Source organism: Aphis gossypii, chromosome 3 (assembly GCF_020184175.1).
Source record: "Aphis gossypii isolate Hap1 chromosome 3, ASM2018417v2, whole genome shotgun sequence".
In the NCBI taxonomy this organism is placed as follows: Eukaryota; Metazoa; Arthropoda; class Insecta; order Hemiptera; family Aphididae; genus Aphis; species Aphis gossypii.
The window spans coordinates 46095759-46120136 of NC_065532.1; the positions used below are offsets into that span (position 1 = coordinate 46095759).

At 31.0% G+C, this 24378-nt stretch overlaps 1 protein-coding gene and 1 long non-coding RNA gene across 5 annotated transcripts; one reads left to right on the plus strand and one right to left on the minus strand.

Annotated features, from left to right (window-relative positions):
• The first annotated feature begins 1896 nt into the window (after positions 1-1896).
• LOC126551276 (uncharacterized) lies at positions 1897-5768 on the plus strand. Its single transcript, XR_007605147.1, has 5 exons — positions 1897-2346; positions 2418-2659; positions 2741-2856; positions 2970-3108; positions 3866-5768. It is a non-coding gene; the product is annotated as an uncharacterized LOC126551276 (long non-coding RNA).
• Positions 5769-12564: 6796 nt separating this feature from the next.
• On the minus strand, positions 12565-19849 carry LOC126551275 (uncharacterized). Of its 4 annotated transcripts, XR_007605146.1 has the most exons (4): positions 19424-19849; positions 14637-14678; positions 14146-14579; positions 12565-13158 (listed from the first exon to the last, which is right to left on the minus strand). XR_007605146.1 is itself a non-coding variant. In XM_050204183.1 (3 exons), the coding sequence occupies exons 2-3, from the start codon at positions 14590-14592 to the stop codon at positions 13111-13113; spliced, it is 495 nt and encodes a 164-aa protein (XP_050060140.1). In that variant the 5' UTR covers positions 14593-14678; positions 19424-19849; the 3' UTR covers positions 12567-13110. The 4 variants fall into 4 exon arrangements, 3 of the variants coding, with proteins under 3 accessions (XP_050060140.1, XP_050060141.1, XP_050060139.1); XM_050204183.1 differs by having other exon boundaries at positions 12567-13158; positions 14146-14678; XM_050204184.1 differs by lacking the exon at positions 19424-19849 and adding an exon at positions 15998-17323 and having other exon boundaries at positions 12567-13158; positions 14146-14678.
• Between the last annotated feature and the right edge of the window lie 4529 nt (positions 19850-24378).

Genomic DNA, 24378 nt, shown 5'->3' on the forward strand with positions numbered 1-24378 from the left:
GCTTTCTATACATTTATATTTATATATGTGTCGTGTAAAGCTATTTTGAAAATGAATTTTACTTCAAAAACGCATTGATTGACAGCAGTTTATATAAATTAAATTGAAATACCATTTATTATATATATATTCCATACCCATCGTGCATGTAATATACAGAGTGATTCATCAAGCATACTCGCCTTTTTTTCAATAAATCAATTATTCAAAATCCGATTTTTGGAATTTTCAAATATACTTTTTACCATATTTCTAAAATTTTAAAATTTTATGTACTACTTAAAAATGTTTTTTGGTGATGAAAACTTCTGGTTTTCACGTGAGAATCTCTATTTTTACGTATTTAAATTCAAATTCGAACAAATAGTTTTTAATTCTTTAATTTTGTGATCTAAGTATAATTATTATAAATTTATGATATTGAGTTCGGAAAATATGGACGATATGGAAATTTGAAAACTTAAATAACTGATATTGATTTATCAATGTTTATAATTTTTAAAAATGATCTAAGTATAGTACATAATAATTATTACTTATTAGATCCAATATTTTACATCTGTTTTGTATTTTTTATAAAACAATTTTCCTTATGGTATAAACACTGTAATAATTGAGAAATTATGCGTTTGAATTTCGAATTAAGTTTGTACAAATTTTCAAAAACAATATCCAAATAATGTATTGTAAAAAAGGGAAATTTTCATTTGAATAACCGCACAAAAAACTCGAGTAATACAAAAAACTTTGACACCTAATTTGAAATTGTTGTCTCGAAGTATATTTAAAAATTCCAAAAATTAATATTTGAATTAATTAATTAATACTTAAAGGAAAAAACGAGGATGAACATGTTTAGTGAATTAATGAATCACTCTGTATAATATATATACATAATACATACCCACACCCGTCCGTTATGTTCATATATGCCAACACAATTCAATCGATCAAGTATAATTTATTACCGGTGCAGCATAGCTGCAATTTGAGGGTTTCACTGTGCAAACAATTGCTATGATTACTGATGGTTATTTTTTATTCAATGTACAAATATTATAAGATATATAAGATAAAACAGTAGCATTTAATATGTTTGAAAATGCCAGAAGAAATATATTTTACTTATTTTTTTTATAAACATATTTTACACATTGTTAATATATATTTAAACTTTTGTTGGTATACATTCATTCACCCATCTTCTAACAACTCAAATTAATTTAATTAATATGTATGTGTATTGGCCAATATAGTAATATTGATCGATACCAAAAAAATAGAATATTATCCTAATTAACATCATCACGTAAGACAAGACTTATAAATATTATAGTAATACAGTAGAAACTGTTTATAATGACATATTCGGTGTAATGGCCTTAGATTGAAAGTTCCTTCAAAGCTCCTATATGGAGTTATATAGAGTCCTAGTATTGGTTATAATGACAAACGGTTATTATGACCTATTTTCCTGAATGTCATTTTAAACAGTTTGTACTGTATAGTATAATATATAATTTTTTATTAACGAACTTTGTATCATATTAGAACTTGATGTTTTTATTCTTAGTATTTAATTCTTTCAAAGTATTACTATAATAATTTCCTGTTATTTAATATTCTTTTGAATTAATTATTTTATGTAAGGATTTGATTTGTATAATATATTGTATAGAATGAATTGAATTGTGTTGGAAAATGTTTACGATTTATATTTGTTTAGGTTACTATATTATATTTTCTTAATTCCATTTATTTTATTTTGCAATAATATTTGTATTTTCTAGAAATTACGATATTATATAACATATACGATATATCCTGCTATATTGCAATTTCAGATTCTCAGAATTAAAAATAAATGTTATTTATCATTTTTGTATTGATTTAAGTATTGCACTTGCACTGTTGCAGTAGTATTTATTTATTTAATAATATGCGAGGAATTTCCAATGTTTATAAAACATAACTATGAAATGATAGGTATATAGTTAAAAAAATTAACCAAAATTTTAGAAATAGATAACGAAGGATAATAGGTTGTTTAGAGCTAAAAAATAAGAGTATAAAAAATATAAAAATGACAGATCAGTATAGAATGTTGGAGATTCTTATTGCTGATTTGCCGATTTTATAATTCATATAATATTTAAAATAATTGATGAACGATTTATATAGAAACACGGAATAGTTTATGGTTATACTGATATAGTTGTATGGTAGAATTTTACTTTAAAATTTCTAAAATTCAATTTTGAAGGCAGAATAGATATATCGACATAGCCATCCATAAGCTTGAACAAAACGGATAGGTTCACGTCAGAGTGACACTCTTAACTTAAAGTACGTATATTTAAATACTATATAATATCAATAATATCATTGAATAATCGTGTTGTGACTTGTGGGCATAGGGCACTCAACATGTAAGGCAGCATACTTTGAATACGTTCGTTGTGTTCTCTCAAATGTACAGCTTTTTACACTGTAAGTATAACGAAAAATAACTACTACATACTCTAAAAGGGAGCAAACGAACGAGCATGGAGCAAAGAGTTTACATCAACTCAAGCAGTTATAAATCCTTATTCCTTACTAGGAATTATATTTCTTCGTGCTTATGGAAATCTAAAGTGCGACCAAATGTGATACCAAGGTCTATTTCTGGTTAATTAATTATTATTTTATTTAAAAAAAATTAACATGTAACTACTGTTGTACGATTCGCCGTTATTAGATATGTTGGTGATGAAGTCATACACTGTGCAATCTATAAATTACTGAAAAATTAAAAGATTTCAACACTTCCAGAATTTCATTGAAATATTGTCCCTGCACATTTCATCATTTCATGTAATACACCATAGTCTTATTTAATATGTTTTTTACATATAGCTATAAGCTATATACGAAGCGATATCCGTAATAATGACTGTGTACTAAAATATTGTTCTTTATTTTTTAAGAATATTATATTCACCGTGCGGGTCAAGTTGTTATGTGCCTTCACGAATACGCGCTCGACCACTTCGAAAAAAACCGTCTTTATTGTGAAGACAAAGGGCTCGCGGGTGAATTTTGGGACGTCACGCGTGTCCCTATAGGGTATGTATACACTTTATAATGTATTCGTTCTTTGTACACGAATGTATAATATATACATAAGGTCATAAACATGTATATATAATATATATATATATGGTAACAGTAAGAACGTAAGATAGAGACTCAGCGGGCGTGGTGGTCTGCAAACATAATCATCCGCTGCGACGATGAGACTATATATACACATCACTCGAAACGGCGTTGATACAAATATTACGCGAGGCGCACACTACACACACACACACACACACACATATATATTTATAAATTATATATGTAATGTACACCACGACGCGTGTATACATGTAGTAGTATAAGTCCTACTGGCGCGTAGCAGTTCGTCGAAAGAAATAAAACTCTCCGGGCCTCGGGGTGCGTATACATATATATATATATAGCTATATGTATAGCTGCGGCACAAGGACGCGAAACCGCTGGCTGGCACGAAAATAAAAAAACACTAAAGAACCGGAGAGGGAGAAAAAAAAATTCGCTTATTGTTGTGCGCCGGAAAATAATAATAGCTGTGCCGCCGCAGCCGGGCGCGGGGGATCAATTAAAAAGCGCGAGCGTACGTGTCGTAGATGCCGGGCCGAGATAAGCCGACGGAACGGCGACGAAGTTGAATAGAGCACGAGGGATGCTGAGCAGAGTGCGCGCTCGCGTATTTTCAGCGTCGGTGTGTGTCGGCGTATACACGCACACACGCACGTGTAAGTATATATATATATTAAGTAGTATTTTTGTGTGTGTGCAGGAGACGTGCCGCCGAACAATGGAAACGCTGGCAGGGCTCTCGTATTGCACACGACGACGACGACGACGACGTACACGCAGGAAACTCGCGTGGAGTTCCTTCCTATATAGTGTATACACGGTATATTGTGTGTCGTATGTGTGTAGGTACACGATGACGGTCCATTGATTCCGGACGGAAGTGAATACCCGCCAGCGGTCGATTCGCAAAAGAAAAATTAGAGCTCACCGTATACGCGCCTATATATGCATTATGCGTGTATAACGTCATTATTATTATTATTATTTTGTTTTTGGTTTTCGTTCGTGATATTATGCGCGCAGCTTCTACAACTGCTAAGGTTTATTAGCTTACAAATACGTAAAAATTATACGTATTTATGTCGCAGAATAATAGTATAAAACAATAATACATACGATAAAATAGGCACTGTTTAAATCCGTTAGTCGTCGCTGTTCGCGTTAGTTTTTTTTTCTTAGAAAAAAAAGAATCTTTTAGGGTTGACTGCGTCTAGAGGGGTGGGTCATTGTTTGGTCGTATAATTGGGTGTCTGGATTTCTAATTTCGGCACGGTTTCGATAGCGGACAAGACGGTGTTTTACTGGAAAAGGTTCGCCCGCGCGGGTTTGGAACAATACCGGTTCCTCTTTTCTTATAAAACGGCCGTGGGAAATCTTGGTAATAATATTATATATAGGTAAAGGTATTTGGGAGGTATTGGACTGCGGGGTTATAAAAGTATGGGATGGTGTATTTGTTAACGGCGGACGTTTATTATTTTATAGATAATTTTCAATACGTCTTACTTGTTTAGAAAGTTGTTATAACGTCCCATGGGCAATAGGCATGTCTCTATCGACTCTACCCACTAACTTTGATTCTTATGTATATTATAGGGTAAGCAATTGGATATAAGAGTAAAAATATAAAAAGGGCAATGGGACACCCTTGCATCTCAGCTAGTTCACACTAGATTATTTACTCAGATACCTATAGTTACAAATACGCACTAAACGTCACTTAGAAAACATCGAACGGCTATTCCATAAGACTTAAGACTATAAAAGGTAAAAAGTAAAACAATATTGAAATTTATTGGCCGTTTATGTCTTGCGGAATACGGACATGTGTATTATAACTATCAGATTTATAGGCGTTGAAATAGTTTTATGTATATTTATTTTAAATACATTTCAAGAAGAACATAATATAGTTGGGACTATATTTGTATAAATGATACATTATAATATAATATGTATATAGATACAAACCGACACCAAGACTTTTATGAAAATTTATGATATACTTATAATATATTATAATTTATTTATAAATGTATATTAGCATATAGTGTCAAGTTAAAAGCCAGTAAATCATGTAGATAATATTACTCACCTGACATTAATACATTTTAAGTAAGTACTACTTAGGTCTTGGAATAATTAATTTATACTATGTGTTAACTTTTAAATTGATTACACTGCAGTTAAATGTTTTTCAACGTCAAGCGTAATTTGCTTAAAATGTAATAAAAATAGGTTTAAAATAATATAGATGTGCGTATTTAATATAAAACTAGTAGCAATTAATGTAGCATCTAATATATACTTAAATAATAACGATTATCATTTTTAAGTTAACCTACGAAAGAGAAAAAATAACACACAATTAGTAAAAAATTTCAAACTCCAACTTAAATTAATTGTTTATCTTAAGATTTAACAAATCTCGTTTGTAAGAGTTTGAACTATATACATAAACCATTCGGAGTTTGACCAAACTATTTTGTATGTTCTAGATTTAACCGATATTCGTACTTTACGGTAACATAATAAATAGCACGTAGTTAATTAAAAACTTACTAGGTATAGGTACTATATTTAAATATAAATATAAAACTCTATCTTTCACTACCTTAATTCTTAAAAAAGTCACATATTATAATATGTCATTACATCTGTTCCTATTGAATCTTTTGTTCGCGGATCACTTTAATACTGCAGTATAATATTGACAGTGTTAATCTTGTATCTATAAAAGTATAAATACTTGATTTTAGTGTCAATAAAAAACTTTAAGTACTATAAAAGTAATAATTTAAATATTTCATTTAATATTATACTCTACACATTTTTTAAATGTGTAAACACTAAACATTAAATCAAAATATAGCCAGTTCCTAGTTTTAGTTTTTAGTTCATAGTTTCTTATCATTTATAGAAACCCACAAGTACCTAATTATCATCATATTTTATTATAAATATCTGTTGCTTATTTAAAATACTATTATTATTATCAAAATAATTTCATTTTTTGAAGATTGAACATTAATGATAATATATTTGTAATAATTTTGTTTGAGCTTGCATCGTCCTGGATTCTGAAAGTGAAAATGATGATATATTTTAGCTATTTAAAATTTAAATAATATGAGTCATATACACGAGAATTGAACGTCTACGAGTTAACTAAATAGCAAAATTATTTAAACTATATTATTATATATTGTATAGGTAACATGTTATTTTATAAATAGTTCTTAGTTCTTTTCAACACAAAGAAAATCTATCTGCCAAATAGTTATTAAATACTGAAACTCTAAATGTATAAAATTATTCTTGAAACTATATTTATAATTATGAATAATATATTAATAAATAATCTTTTTTGTGTTCAAGCTCAAACAACAATCATGAAAATGCGACCATTCGTTCATATTTGTTCATATAAATCACTTTATTATTTTCATAAGTGTCACACAAATTTACAATTCTTTCGCAGAAGAGCTGTAATTCAGTTGGTAAAACAAAAGTAAGAAGTTTAAATTCAAAGTACCTACTGACAAATGCTCAAACGATTGTTGCATTTTAACTAATTACACAATAATAAGATTATCTGTCATGATTATATTATACATATATAGATAAAAATGCCACATGAATACATATGATATTATTGTATTGTTTACAAACGTGTAATATATACACTTACAGCAACGATGTCGATGCACTTACATTTTAAACTGCAGCGTAGGTACATAATATTATATTTATACGGTATATAATATATTTACATTATGTTCAACCCTTCGGGGCGTGGGGTACGGGCTAATCGAAAAATTTCAAATAAAATCAATATGATAATAATATATAATAATATCATATCCGGCGGTGGACGACGATCGGAAACGCGGAGTATAATATAATATAATGTATTTTTACACATTCTATATACGAGAACGGGGATTTGTGTCCGCAGACCTGTCGGCGGAACAATGCAATGGAAAACGACGTGTCAAAATCACGCGCCTCCGTGCCGGTCCCCTTATGAGAAAAAAAAAATCGGGTGCAAGTCACGTTTGTCCGTGCGTTTAGGTCTACACGCACATCACACACACATTCGTATGTATAATATAGAGACGTAGATGCACAACTGTGATTGTGTGCGTGTGGTTCGAACAATGCGCGTTCGAGGTTCAGACAACAGCAATAATGATAATCACAATATTATAACGGACAGCAGCAGACATCGCGGTTATTCGTATTTTTTTTTTTTTTTTTGGCGTAGACCGTACGTAACGTATATGAAATATTGTGATACGTATAGAGAAGTTTTGAGTTTATATTTGAGTTATATAGGCGGCGGCGTGCCGGAAGACTTTGTAGCCGACTTTCTCCCCGTTCGAATTTTCATACGCCACGACACATTTTTGTGCATACGTTTAATCACGAAGCGCGTATATAATACGCTCGCTCGTATTGTTTCTGTGTACTGCACGATGAGGTATAGTTGCGCGCGCACTACGAATAATTATGAACTGCAGTAGGTCGTAGGTACCTGTATTATATTTTTAAAATAAAAAAAAATACGAAGAAAGTACCTATGTATACGCCAAAAGAATTTAAACAACACACCCTTTGAGTTTGGTAACTTTTTGTTCTCGCGCTTTTCCGAAAACGGAAAGTCACAAAAACGTGTAAGTAGACACTCGAATATATAATATTATACCCGTCTCTCGTCGTGATGTATGTATTATTATTATTATGTAAAGTCAGAAGCTGCACCGCGCGGCGTCTGCTGTAGCACGATATACGCCGCATTCAACGTCGTCGACGGCTGTCGAGTGACCCGCGAGAACAAAAAAAATAAAAAATAAAATAAAATAAAAAATAAACCCTCGGCGCGGTGTTCGTCGCGCGTACTACACGACAGTCGACAGACCGTCAAAGGGAGACCACCACCACGCAATCATAATAATAATAATAATAATAATAATAATAATAATTACACTCGGGGGTCGCTGCAGCATTGTTTAATTATCGCTGTACGTGACCGAGGGCATTTTAGTAGGCAGTCACGTAATATACAAACCGTGTAAAACACAAGCGTCTATCGTCGCGTACGTATAATTGGGCTGTTTCTCGAGAGCTTTTGCACTGCAGTTCACCCCCGCCGTGACTTTATAATATATATATATGTATACCGTATCGTAGGTACCTACGATGTGTGTGTAAATTGTGTGTAGTCGCCGTATTGTGTGTATATATGGTACGTCGCCGGTACGGTAGTGGTAGTGCTCCAGGCGTTTCCCGCCAATATTCTCAAGTACGTCGACAATATATATAAATATATGTGTACACACTATATAAGATGCGCATTGTATATGATTTATGACGTGCGTGGTATAGTTTTTACATAATAGCGAGGTAACCGCATTTCACATTGTTCGCGTATATGTATTATAATAATCGTTTATACGTATAATACGCACGAAATATGAAATACGAAATACGCTCATATATTCGGTCGCAGACTCGTGATATATTATTATAGGTATATGATATGCCTATTTTACCTGTTATAGGTAATAATAATATATTATTTGAATATTGTTATACAAATACAACGCGTTTTTAGTTATGCTCGATTTAACTTTTGCAGCGTGTTAACGTGTCGTTCGCGAATCATAATCGTATGTGTGTCTGACTTTCGATTCGTACCGCTTGTGGTGCGTTCACGACGATATTATTGCGTATAAATCGTTATTGTTTTACACTATAAATAATAATTTTTACTTAAAAAAGTGTATAATATGATATTATATTGTATTATGAGTACCGCGGTGACACAGTCCACCAATCAAATATGCATTGTGTTCGATTTCGTGTGCATTTAATATTTATAGGTGATATAAAGTTAATGAATCGTTTTGGAAATGAAATTCCCTTAGAAGATTTTAACAATTATTACAAATAATAATATGTAAGGCGACTTATAGTTGATGGATTTACGGACTGTTCGATCGTCAAACCGAACTAAATTCAAAATAGTTCGGTTCGAATTAATGATTTATTTTCTTATATTATATTTATTTATTGTTTATTTTGATGACATGTTTGACTCAATAAAATACACTTAGGTAGTTATGCAAAATAAATGTAATCAAAAAATGTGAAAAAACTGATTCGTGTTCATTTCATACTCGGACATTATAGTTAGTAATATTATTGTTACTTACTATTGTCTCCACGCTCTGTCAATTTAGCTCATGTAATTATAAGTACCTATATTGCAATACTTATAATATTGTAATTAAGGTAAAACTATTTTATTGTTTATCATTTTATAATAGACTTTTTTTTTTAAATCCTGTATTGACTTTAATCAAATTTAATAAAATATTAAAAGTAATAATAATGGTATGGAGTAAAATACTGTTACAAGTGATTCAATTATTTCACCAACTATTATTGTTGGAATTATTTCATTTTGGAATAGAAATCTGTTGAAAAAATCTTGTTCAATTTATCCTTAAAAATAAATATTAGATGAGACAGTACAAATAATAATATTTTGTAATAGCTAATAATCTCAGTACTTATAGCCTGTAGGCTGTAATATGAATAATAATAATAATAATATAAAATAATATTATTTAAAAGTAAATTATTCCGAGTTTATTAAGAACGATTAACAATTGCCTATCTTAATAATAAGAAAAAAATAATACAATTTTAATAAAATGTTTTATCAAATTATAATGTAACATTTCATTTTTCTTAAATAGTTTCCATAATTTATCAATAATATCCTTTGTAATTGTCTGTAAGCTTTTTTATGTTAAAAGAAAATACTTCTTTATTCTTGATGTTTCTTTGAGTTAATTATTCAGTAAAAAAGGTTTTAGTTAATATGTATTAATTTTTTACTTAATGGAGGTGGTTTTATTTATTGGGCCGCTATATAATTCAGAAAACAAAGTTACAATCAATCGATAACCTTTAAATTACTCTAAAATAACCTTTAAACGCATAAAAGGCCGTTAAAAAAAATGAATCGTAATAATATATTTTAAAGAAATACAACTGTATAAAACATAAATTTATATACATGTTCATACCATATATTATAACGTTAAAAAAATAAAGTATTCGTGTCTTATTCTCATACATTTTTAGGTACTAGGCACGTTTCAAAAAAATGAAAAATGTGTTTATTATATACTTACTAGCTATATGTATTCGAATGTAAAAACCTAATTACAATGTCAAAACAGATATGCGTTAGATTAAAATTCTTTTTTAAGAGTACTCGGATATCTTACTCGACAAAAAAATCCGAAAAATACCGTACGCAAAAAGATGACAAGGCCAAAAACATTTTTCAAGGAGACCTCCGGGGGTATTATGTGTGTGATGCGACGATGATAAAAAAAAAAAAAAAGAAAAAAAGAAAGAAAGAAAGAGAAAAAAAGCGTTAGACAAAAAGTCAGAAGGGGAGTGAAATTATTAAAAAATAAAACATAAGACCGTTTCTCTATATATATATATATATACGCGTGAGAGAGGATGGGCGGTTGTTGTGGGTGGAGGAGCGGTGGAAGGAAAAGAGAGAAATTGGCAACGACGATCAAGTCGAGTGGTCCCGAGAAAGTTACAGGGGAAACGACGTGCGGTGTCGGCAGCGTCGGCGTGGGCGGTCGGGGAAGAGGTCGGCACTCGAGTGCACTTGACCCGAACCGTGGTGCGTGCGTGTGGCCGGCGAATAAATCGCTGTCACCATGGTGACCGGACTTTGGTTGCCAGGCGACACGGTGTAATACCGCGGTATGATCGACCTTTGCGACGCCCTCACCTGCCCACCCCTCATCCCTCACGTTCTAACGTGGTGTGTGCGTATATATATATATATACATATAAATATGTGAAAAGCCTTTATGCGTATAGATATAACTCCACGCGCCACCCGTTCGCACACCTATATTGACCGACAGTCAAAGGCCCACGGCACCGTTGTTATCTAAAAGACTTAGCGGCAGATTAACCTTTGACGTTAACAATAAACCCGTCAGACTTTACGAGATGAATTATTTAATATTGTCTTCGACGTGTTTCGAGTGAAATTTATTATACACCAATATTTTCATGGCCAATAAAACGTCCCCCCCTGATTTTTTTCTATACAGTAGAGCTTACGAGGATCGTGGAGAATTTAAATTTTTTATTTCACTAACATTTATTCCTTGGTCTTGGATAAGTGTATAATTTCATCGTCTCGCTATATAACCACGAAACATTTAACGACTCGATATTATATAATAGTGCTACTTGCTAATATATAATGTAATATAACTTATTTAAAATACAATTTATACAATACGAATTTGAAGAGGGGTAATCATACATTCGGAAGTACTTTAGCTGTTAAATGCTATTTTTACACTGCATCATATTGTATATTGAAGAACAATACGTATTTCATTGAAATAACTAAAAGGGGTTTTAAAATTGTTTTGCAGTGGTTCTGATAAAACTTACTTTAAAACTCTTGAAATATATTTAAAAAAATACCTACTTAATCCCATAAAAAATTCAATTTCGTTCAAAATCTTAAGACGCAATTGTCTAATTACCGCTAATTGGTAAGTGCAATTCCCCCCAAGTGATATAGAATATAACTGTAGTAGACATACCTATAGGTTTTTAACGTGTGAATTATTATTAACTTGATTATAGGCACCATTGAAAGGCATAGGACTTGGCATAAATATGGAATATACACATATAAAAATTATAATAATATAAAGCTTTATGAGTATTGGTTGTAAAATATTATGAACATGATACAATTTACACAACATTTATGAAAAAAAAACACATAAATAAAATATATAAGTATACATAATTACACCAGGTATTTATACTATCGAAAAATAATGAGTAATATACATTATACACGCATAAATGCATAATATAGTGCCTATGGATCAAATACTTGTTCAAGTAAAAGTTCTATTTACATGGGAATAGGGGATCAAAGTTTTAATACGATTTTATGCTGAAAAAATGTGACCTCTATGTATACAGTATAAGCCATAAGGTACACAAATGAACCAGGATATGGGCGAACTGTGCCTGTATTGCAACTCAAAGCATTATATTATATTTTAATTTTTGATATAATTATATTATTAAATAATAATAATATAATAATAATGTTATATTATTTTTTAATTTTAATTTTTAATTTTTAATTATATTTTTTACAATTATTAAAACTTTACTAATTATATTTTAATTGTTCGTATACCAGTTATACTATATAGAATCTTAATTAATAATAATATTAAATAATATTTTACTCGAGCAAAATATTTTATTTAATTTTAGTTGGACTACAAATATACTATCAAGCACGTCACACATGTATGATTTGACAAATTCAGTAAAAGCATTGTCAAGCCATAATAATATATTGCAAAGGTATAGGATAAATTATTAATTTCCAATAAAAAGTTTATTCCTAAAAAAAATTGTACTGCTACATTTTATTGCCTTTAAAATATCGTCTGAACGAACATATTTGTATAATATTATGTATATGTTTATAGGTTAGAGTTATAGTTTGCTAGAATCATCATTTATGTCATCGATATATTGTACAATGATTAAGACAGTGTTACACAAGTAAATAAATAAATATATATATTAAATATTATTATAATTTAGCGAACGGTGAACGTGAACTATTAAATATAATTGTGTATTTTATCCACAAATTATGTAAAAATGTGGTTTTATATCACACACGTACGTGTAAGACGTATATTATAAATTATAATACCATAATAGTATGAAAGATACACAATATATCAGTAAACAAATTTCAAAAATCCCGAAACTACTATTCTGCTCAACACATTTATGCGTGGTCGAGACCAGAACTGGTACTTTTGTTTTTACTCGTTATGATGTCGGACTAGGCGATCGATCCTTATTGATGTTGACAATTACCTATAAAATCAAACGACATATCGCTATAAAAATTAAAAACACGTATACTTAGTGAGTGGCTGTATAACTGTGCAAACTATTTTATTAATATGGAATTCAACGTGTGGTCTATGCATCTAAGGACCTCAAGTCGTAAGTCACATTGCGATAAAACAGTAATTTTGATTGTACTTTTAAAAGTAATAACATTATCATATTATATTAGTTTACGACTCCGCTCTAATTATCATAATAAAATAATTGCAGGTCTGCGAATACCTTTATTTAAAGGCTATAATAATCACAATAAAACGATACACGGATTGCAATCGTTCAATCGAAAAATTCTATGCGATATTTTGAAATTTTAAAAATAACTATTTTAATTTTTGGTTTAATTATTGTTTAATTGCCCGGTTATCAATTAATATAAAATTATTAAAGTGTTGTATATAAATTGTGATTTATCCGCTTTTCCATCAGTTTATACCACTATCGATTTATAAACGACCATAACAACGCCGATAAACATGTTATTTAAAATTTAAAACAATATTTTACTTTAATATTTTAATCACCTACTGATAACTTTATTTACTAATTTATATATATTTAATATATTATAAATATACGTAACCATCCACACATAGCTGAAATAGGTTTTGAGCCATTATATATATATGTTATTACCCATTGTATTAATTTAATTCATTGCAATTTACATTATGCTCTCAAATTTTAATTACAAGCATTTTTTGCATTATGCTAAGTAAATTTCAGTAACAAATATGGTTGTATCTTAATGATATCCTAAGATGGAACATATTGTTTTGAAAAAAAAAACCATTAAAAAATACGGGATGACTTCACAAATGTAAAGAAAGGATAATTGAAATACGCTCTTTACCAATAGAGCGTTTATAATATTTTCGATAGTGTTTGTAGCCCCACCAGTCACCAGTTTGACAGATTCAGAAAAAAAAAATTAAAAATATATACGAAACTAACCTTATTGTCCACCATAATCTTTTTGCGCTTGTTGCAGTTGTTCATCTTCTGCAGCTTGTTTTGTTTATGGCAATTCTTGCCATGACGACCGTCGCCGTTTCGGTTTTTAGCACTGTGTTTTTTGTGACGGTCTTTGTCAAAGGGCTTATCACACCGGTTCTTACTACAATGCTTCCGATGTTGGTTTTTACCATAATGCTTATCGAAGTGGTTCTTACCACATTTATTCACATCATGGTGACTCTTTCCATCGTGTGTTTTACTAAGATCCATGACATTGCAAGAAAATCCACGACAAGTACGATAGAGAGGAAAAGACTTTGCCGGCGTCCATGCCAATTCATTGCGACGGCTCGGGTATCTCGTGGCTATAGAGTTCCGCCACTTTTGGAAAAGTTCGACTTGTGTTGTTATTAGATTTTGATGGGCAGAGACTGGTGACCGCATAATGGGTAAAAATGTTACTGTTATTAATTTATTATTACACTTACCTATTTAGCCAACTGTTTTTCCACCTCAACATCACTTGAATCCTGAATCAATTGAAACAAAAAAAATATTTTAAGAAAATACTTATTATATACTTGAATTTTAAATTCTTGACTTAAACAAACCGTTTGAATTTTTATCCACCAATTTTAAGCTAAATGAAACCTGCATGATTTCATTTGAACTTGATGACCACACGATTCATAATGATTAGTGGATTACTTTTTCAAAATCAGACTCAAATTAAACCGGACGCAATTAATGTATCTATTTTTTATTTTATTTTTTTAGGACACAATTCGTGTGTAGCTATACTCATGTGTATATGAATAAGGTTTAACACGTGGGATTCAAAATAATTAATATTAGTTAATACAAATTTAAAAACATTTTTTTTAAATATAAACAATTATTATATAATAAATAAAGGTATAATATTGGTAATATTTTTAACAAGGATGATGAATGATAAAATATTTCCTAGTATACGGAATACTAGGAATCCGACAGTGAAGTGATTGACAGTGCGCATAAATGTATACGCATTCAATATACCTACACAGTGTTATTAGTATTATAATATAGTAGTCACCTGCAGCTACTACCTAGACCATAAAGGTATAAATATACAATTTAAATAAACAAATATATGCATAGACGTTCGTAGGCATTAGTGTGGCGTAATTAAGGAGCATTCACAGTACTTGAAAAAACATTTGATTCGCATGTATACAGTATTATTTTCTCGTTGCGTTGCCTTGGACTTGAGTTGTTAAATGTTCCCACTCGAAAAGTAAGCTGATCGGCGATCATTATAATTGCGTCACTGTCAGCGTGACGTGTGCATCGTACAATGTAGGGTTAATATAATAATTTTTGTAACCACAAACAACTTTTAGTATCTGCTTTAGGGGTTTAGAAATAACACATCTACACAGTTACGTCTAAATGCAATAACATTGAGATAAATATAAAATTTACTTCTGTAAATTATTTTGGTGGATAATTTTTCTAAAAATGCCGACATACAAAATTAAAATTTGAACGATAAGTTTTTTAATTCTTTAACCATAGGTTTGGAAAATATGCAGGGAACTATGGTGACTTGAAAATTTTAGTATAATTATTATCCAAGTCAGTAGTTCTCAACCGGGGTGACATGGACCTAGCTTAGGGGTGACACGAAATATCAACGAGAAAAAAATTATTGTCAAAATCAATGATATTTTTGTAAATATACGGATATATTCATTTTGACAAAGTATAGAATCATACGGTACACTAGTAACGTACGTTACTTTATCGTATTTTACCACATGTCGTATACCGTACATTATATTATTATAAATATTATAATACGTACTATTATTGCGCGCATTTGTTTATCAGCTATAGGTAAGTACACTTCGCATTTTGATAGTTTTTCCTTTGGATTTCCAAAAACCATAAATTTTCAAGCTTTTATTCATCATTATACGTTTGAGTAGATACCTATATAATATTGTACAAAAATACACGTCGTTAATTTCTGGGGGAGCTGGATCTACGCACTTATATTCCACACTATGTACAGTTACGTCGCCGCAGCAGAGACAACAAGACATCACGCCGAAGCTACACATATAGGTATCTACCTGTATATAATATTGGACTGCCGCCGTGCATTGTCGGCTGGTCGTTATTGTTTAGCGTTTAGCGCTTCTCTCTCTCTCTCTCTCTGGCACTCACACATACGCACACACAAACTCATAATACGCGGACGTCAGTCGTCAGTCTATCGGTGCCCGTCATCCATCTGACGTGCGTCGACGCCGATGGGTATATATATATAATATGTATGACGTCGCCGGGACGACCACCCACGGGGCACACGAAGGCGATGACTTGCCGTTCGTCGGGGCCGTTCGGAAATTGGCCACAATCTCGAGTCTAAACGTACGGTGGTGTAGAAACAATAATAAGACACAAGTTCGCGGTGGCGCTTTCACCACGTCGCGATGGCGCCTGTTTCCTTCGGTGAGGTCGGTCTCTGCGACTGCAGCATCATATAATATAGTCGGACTACAACGCGCCACGCCGTTATGTCCTGCTGCAAACGGACCTGCGTGTTTTAGTGCGATGCAAGTATATGCGACCGTACAATAATATTACGCAGTCGTATTTTACTATTATAATATTTACGCTATTGTATTGTACCGTATTAAAATGTATACACTATATATATAAATATTATATATAGACATAAAGTGGGAAAAATTGTCGACGTAATTTGAAAAACGAATCGAACAGAGTTCAGTCAACACTATAGGCTAGGTTGTCCCAGAATCAGGAATCTCTGTTATATTTGTTTTAATCGTAACTATATCGAACACGTTATTCCGTAAACTTTTGCTGCACGATCATTATTCTTACTACTTAAAAAATGGCAAAACATCATACATGAGTTCTAGCTTGTAAATCTTTTAAACCAGCAACAAGGGTGGTATAAAGCACCTGCAGAACCTGTCTGCAATTTATTACATAATCTTCCGATTAATCAAATATTTGATTATTATTGTTAATCGTTATGATTCGGATTTCTAACATAGTATAATACGTATTATATGGCGTGACAACGATAGAGTATCGTGATAAATTTAAATTATTAAATAACCACGAAATCCATCATGCAGTCCAGTAAAACACTACGCAATATTGAATATAGTTATATAATATATTCCATTAGCATGGCATGCAGTCCTATGTATTATAGTATCGTTTTGAAAATAATGCGATCACACCTATATAATATACAGTGAGGAATTATAAGAAAGTCGATGTAGTCAAATTTTTTTTTTCGAGCTGTCGCAACTGGACCGTATAATATATAATATCTTATTCCATAGTTCACTGACCGCGCACATAATATAATATACACACATGCAAAATACATATATACATACATATTACACACGACAATATGATTGCACTGCAGTTGCGCGAGTGTTTCATATACACACACACACAAATATACTTATATATATATATATTTGTTTATAAATATATATACGTCCGCGCATTCATATTTAAATGGCCCGGTTTTAATCCCGAGTCCAGTTTTCGAATTTCACGGTGCCAAAGACACGTGACAGGGGTCGAAGATAAATTCGCGCCGAAAATTCTTAACACCCCAAAAACGTCATTGTTGTCCGGCAGTAATACAGCCACCGCCGCTGTCGTTGACAGTATATCTCTCCCCCGCGCCAATACTCGCGCGCACCCGTTTAAACACACTTTTATTAACTCCACCGCCCCCGCCGCTCATCATCGTTCGCCCATCCCGATCTTACCACGTATATATATATATGTACACGTCACGTACTATCGCGGTGCACTAAACTATGTGCATGATATATATATACATATACTTTCGTGTATACGTAGCCGCCAGACTAGCCGCGTGTTTAATAGCCTCGGCCGTGGTCGCGTGTGTTTATGACTGCAGCAAGCAGCCTCCGCCGAAAATGGCACGGGCTGGACCATGGACCGCGTGCGTAATGACGTCGCGGCGCTATAATATACCGCACTGACGATAATATACGCTCGCCACTGCACCGAATGCAATAAAATACCCCACATAATATGACATCGAATCGGAACGCTATATTATTATAAAATATACGTATGCGATGAAAACGCCCAGCAGTCGTAGTTAGTTATTTTTGTTACAACGCGTATTATCGTATTTTTGCGACTATAACGATTTGAGAATTTCTAGACTTTTATGTGCGGACGCGCGAGGAGAGCGTTTTATGGATTTATGCGATGCCCCTACGTCTATATAGGAGTAATGAGAAGGTTGTTGAGAAAGCAGAAATATCGGATGAAATATAGGTTAATTCACGTCGTATATACGATATGTGACGAGATTATAGGAAAGATAGTAGCAGGACAATAGTGTAGGTATAGTGCTACTAAAACTGACGAGTGAATTATAATATATAGAGAGAAAAACCATTAATATTATACGAGGAGCAGATTATATCTAACTGCCTCTAAGGCATCGGAAGAGTTAACGTTAAGGAATCTGATGCGGACTTTGATGCCATCAAACTTGCGAGGATGTGATGAGGAAGACTAATGAGGGTTAAACACCATAACTTTGTATGTAGTTAGACCTAGTTAGACCTTAGACCAAACCGTGCTTTAGTTTACCATCAAGTAATCCAAAAGCAGACAATCAATACTATACTATAGCGTAACGTAACGTAACGTACACAAGTACCCACATCATAATACATCAAATATATATTGCAATATATAGGTAATGTATAATGCGACGACTGTACAAACAATAACGGCCGCTCGCCCGTTCCGTCCGAATCGCCGCTTTGAAATTCGGTTTTCGCAATTTTTCCCGTGACGTACAATGCGTATAGGTACGGTTTACTGACTCTGCGTACGTACCGTCGTTATAATATGTAAGTACGACTGATCCACTTTTACCGTATATACGTATACGCCACGGTGCACGACGTCAACTGTATACATAGGTACTCATATATGTTCTCATCTGTAGTTTCTCACGTCATCGCTACGCGTGTGGGAATTCGTCGTCGAACTTTATGTTTGTTCATTTCCGATCGAGTTGTTTCGAAAAAAATGCGTGCTAGCGGGCGCGGGCGCGCTACACTATATATGCATCATCGCTATTTCTCACACGCGGTACATGTATATAAGAACGCGACAATATGTGTATAGGTATGAGTGTTATTATTATATTGTAATGCTCACTTCCGAGTTAACTTACCTGTGGTATAATATGTTTAATGCGTGTTCACTGATTTCGCGGTGGTCTGGTAACGCGGCCGTGGGACTCACACGACGAAACAATGGGGCGGCTCGGAACCCGCGCACCACCGTGCGCGTACAGAGGCGGACCACCGCCGGGCGCGAGTCTGTGTCCCGCGTCCCGTCCGGGCCAGCGAGCAACCGATGACGACTGCGACGACGGCCGCGGCGGAGGCGGTGGTGGCGGTGGTGGTGGTGGCGGCGGCGATTGCACCACCGCGGGGGAACGCCGCCGACGACGACCTGTGCGAAAGTATTTCACATGATGTGACCATATTATTATTATATACTGGCCAAAATTCTGATTCACATTTACGTTTTATCACAATATATTATAGTATAGGTACCTATAGGTACCCAACGTAGTCATGCGAATTTACGATAATTCGTGAAACGGCCGTTTAACCGAATTCACTCGAATAATTTTCATCGTATAACTAACGTTATATGTATGTATAGTCGAATTTTGTTATCGAAAAAAAAAATTCTGTTATGTATAATATTATGATTCGAAGTGTTATTATAGCGTAGGTATTATAACAAATAACATAGTATAGCATTTTTTTCTATATACGATCGAAAAAAGTATCAAAAAAAGAAACTATATATGTGCAAAAACGTTATGCTTTAATCTGCAATAAACAAATTCGCTATAATACATGTATAGATTGTAATTTTTTTATTTTACGGGAGTCAGGGGAGTTATTTATGTGCAGCGTGTTTAACCATATGAATAATTTATATTATACACTTGCTATAGAATAATGACAAATACAATACTCATTATTAATTTAGAGCAAGGACTTTCACGCGTTTGCATATTTTTTGATTAACTTTATCGTATATGCTTATAGTAAGTACACAATACATTTAACAACATTTGTGATCAAATACTCAAAGTTTTTAGTGCATATTTTTGCATAATTTGAAGTTTCCGGGTTTAAAGGACATAATTTTGAATATTAGAGTATATTTCAAGTTTTTATAATGTGTACTTTGATATAGTTTATCGAAAATCAAGCACTTCGGTAAATATTTTTCTTAAATCAAGTCAACGATTATATTAAACTGAATTTTTTATGAAAGGATTTATTAGAGACTAATTTTTATCTTACCGAGCGCAATGAGTAAATTAAATTAGATCAGATCTCTATTGGTTGTTTTTTATATGCATGTATATTGTATACCTATGGGAACATAAAAAATTGTACAAATTAAGTAAAATAAATAAAATATGTAAAGAAAAAATGTAATTTTTTAGCGTAATATGATTGGCGTGTAATTTTTTTTTTAGATCATATTTTTGATTTTTATTGGATAAGTGCATATTTTTAAATGTATATTTGATGATTTTTAGTACATAAAAGTCCTGGCTCTAGTTATTATAAAAATATGTAGGGATATGAGAAGATTGAACGGTTGTATGCATAAGTATGCAACTATTAAAATATACATATTAATTTTCCAATTTAAAAATGCTCTCCACTCAATAAAAAAGTAACGTTCAAACTCGGTAAACAATTTTAAATATTATGGTATAGTGTACCTATATATAGCAATTATTTTTGTATTGTGTATTATCGTTAAAATAAAATTATTTTTTGATATTGATAAATGTCATATAATTTATAACACATGAACTTATAAAGTTATAAATATTAATTATGTAAAATTTGAAAATCATTATGCTTTTATACAAACGAATGATGTATAGGTATTCATATTTTATCTGAGCATTGTGAAATACAGACTTGACTAATATAAATCTAGACTTATATGTATAGCCTATATCTCTAATATTAGTTAATAAGTTTGCAATACTTTTGATAGTAATAAGTGCCAACTAGCTTCAAATTGAAAAACTATGTAAAAAGTTGATGGTTGGTGTATATTTTTACTATTTTTATTATTCCTAAAGGTGATAAATTATAACAAAAAAACACACACACACTTGAACAAATTATAAGTTAAAAGTTCTTACAAATTCTAGGAATAAACTTACTGTTATACTTTGAAATTCTCTAACTAGGAATTTGTTCACGAAAATTTTATCATGGCGGGATGAAGGAACTTAAAATATGTATATCTTTGAAAAACCTACAACATATATAGGTACATTCATCGATCCGTTCAAAATCTGGAATTAATAACAATTTGTACAAATAAGTTTTTAAATTTGCCTTGTGTTATTTTTATAGTTTATTGACAAGTAATCATGTTATATAATTAATCATAAAACAAATTTAAGAGGGATTAGACGGTTTTAGTGTAATTGTATTATAATGTACATTATAATAATATATAATATATAATGTACATTAATTTTTGATTTTGTAAAAAAAAAAAAAATCCTATTATTATTGATCGAACAATATAATGGTATCGTGTATGAGAATAGGCTGTTTATAGGTATAGCCTTAATACTCTACAATCTATACGGCTGCCGTATAGTTATAGGTATACTCAAATTTGCGGAATCGTGATTTTAATAGCTACTACATACACAACTCCGCATATTCCATACATATATATATATTATAATATACACGATTCCCCATAATTTTAAATGCAACGCGTTGCCATACAAATAATTACTCTTGTTATTATAAATTGTTATTTTTGAAAAATTAAATTTTTTCTTGGTTAGTAAAACTGCGTGCAATTGTGCAAGTTATTTCATCTAGCGGCTACTTAATCAATTACTCAATAACTATAAAGTTTTATGGGATGATATTATGGTGCTATGTATTCAATATTGAATACAATTATATTAAACAAATAATAATAAGTAGTTATAAAATTCACAAAAAAATGATCAACTAATAATTATACAATTTAAAACATATAAAAATATAATAACAGTTTTATTCGGTAAATCGAGATTTTCGTCATATCGTTATTTCGTCATAGGTACACTATAGAGCGATTTTGACACTCGGCAAAAACGCGCGTTATAGGGGCCACCGTTGTATGCTTACCGCGCCCCAAAATCACTCTAGTGTGGCTCGGCCCTTATTACAATAATATATAATATTTTGTTTTTGAAATGGCAACGTTGCATTTAAAATTATTCGGAATCGTGAATATATATATGGCATTTGTGTAGTCATGTATGTAATGTATGTATATCAGTAGCTATTAAAATCAACACGATTCCGTAAATTTCACACAATTTAAATAAAAATGGAATTTAACATCGTATAGGTATTTAATCATGGCTTACCTATTTTATTCATGACGAAGTCAGTGGGTAATGTATTTTTTGAACATCGGTAGGAACATTATATTGGCCACATCTTTAGACATTAAATTATGCATAAGTAAAAAATTATTGTTTTTTGTAATGAATTTCTATTGCAGAATTAATTAGGTCACCTGAAAAATGTTAATGTGTATTCAATAAATAATAATTATATAATAATATTATATATATATATATGTGATTCTTTGTTGCATAATTTATAGTATAATTTAATGAAACATTAAAACTACCTGCTATAAAGTATATTCGTTATCGAAATATTTGGTGTTCTACTTGAGTACTTATTATCATACATTCATATTTTATTCCAAGTTACATATTATATTTATGCGATATGATATTAATTTGTATGTGTAAGAGTGATTTTATATTTTTTTATATACGTGTATAATAACCGTTTATATAAAATAATATAGATTTTGTACCTCGTAGATTCTTTGTACTCTATAGCCTATGCCCTTATAGGTATATGTATTATTCAAACCACTTTAAATTCCAGTTTAATTGTTTTAGTTTATACATAATTAGTTCAATACATTAAATATACATATATACCTTAACTTCAATACGTCAAACTCGGTAGAGGCGGTTTGAGTGCTTATGTTTTTTTTTTAGTATTATTATTATTATTAATTATGTTAATTATAATTTGTCAATAATTATTTTTCAGCGAAGAGCTTCCAATAAAAATATTTAATGGCATTAATTATATTAATCGATAATACACTCAATACACAATCTTTTATTTCCCATCATTTCATACGGTATAATTGACTATATCATAAAACAAAATATGTTTAATACGGCGTGATTCACATAAAATGTTATTTAGCTTTTACAAATTATAATTAATCTCGAACTATATAGGTACCTAATAAGCCAAGTATGTATAAAAACTTTATCGCTTAATTTTTTAAACACAAATCATTAATACTTCTATTATAGGTCTATACTCGAATATATATATATATACCTATTCGATTACAATCATTATAGCCATTAACACTTTTTTTTTTTATTATTAAAATTATTAAATATAGTTAATAAAATAAATTTTGTTCTTACAGTATAATATATATTATATATTACACAGTAGGTATATTATTCACTGGCAGTGGAATAATTTTAGTTTTTGTTTATGGAAATATTAAGCACCAATTATATAGGTGGGATATTAATATTTTACATAATATATTTATGCTTAATTTTACCATATAATAGGTACTCATAAATAAAGTAGGTATATAATAGTATAATATAATATGTGTCTGAAATAGCCAATAATTTATCATAATAAACAATAATAATACCCAATAATATTAATGAATAATGATAATTAAAACACACTTATTAATCATATATATACATACATAATACATATAAATGCATTAAACATAGGTATATACTTACTGCAGAAAAATTAAAATTCTATTACTACCACATTTTTTTATACATCTACTTACTACTCATATTAATACTATAATAACCTACTTAAGTACCTATTTTATGTTTTTATTAAAATTTGTTTAAAATTGTATTCTATACCTATTATTATATCTTAGTTATATTATATACCTATATGTATATTTAAATTAAAATGTGCGACACATTAAATGCATTATAAAATTATTATTTTTATATAAAAAAAAACT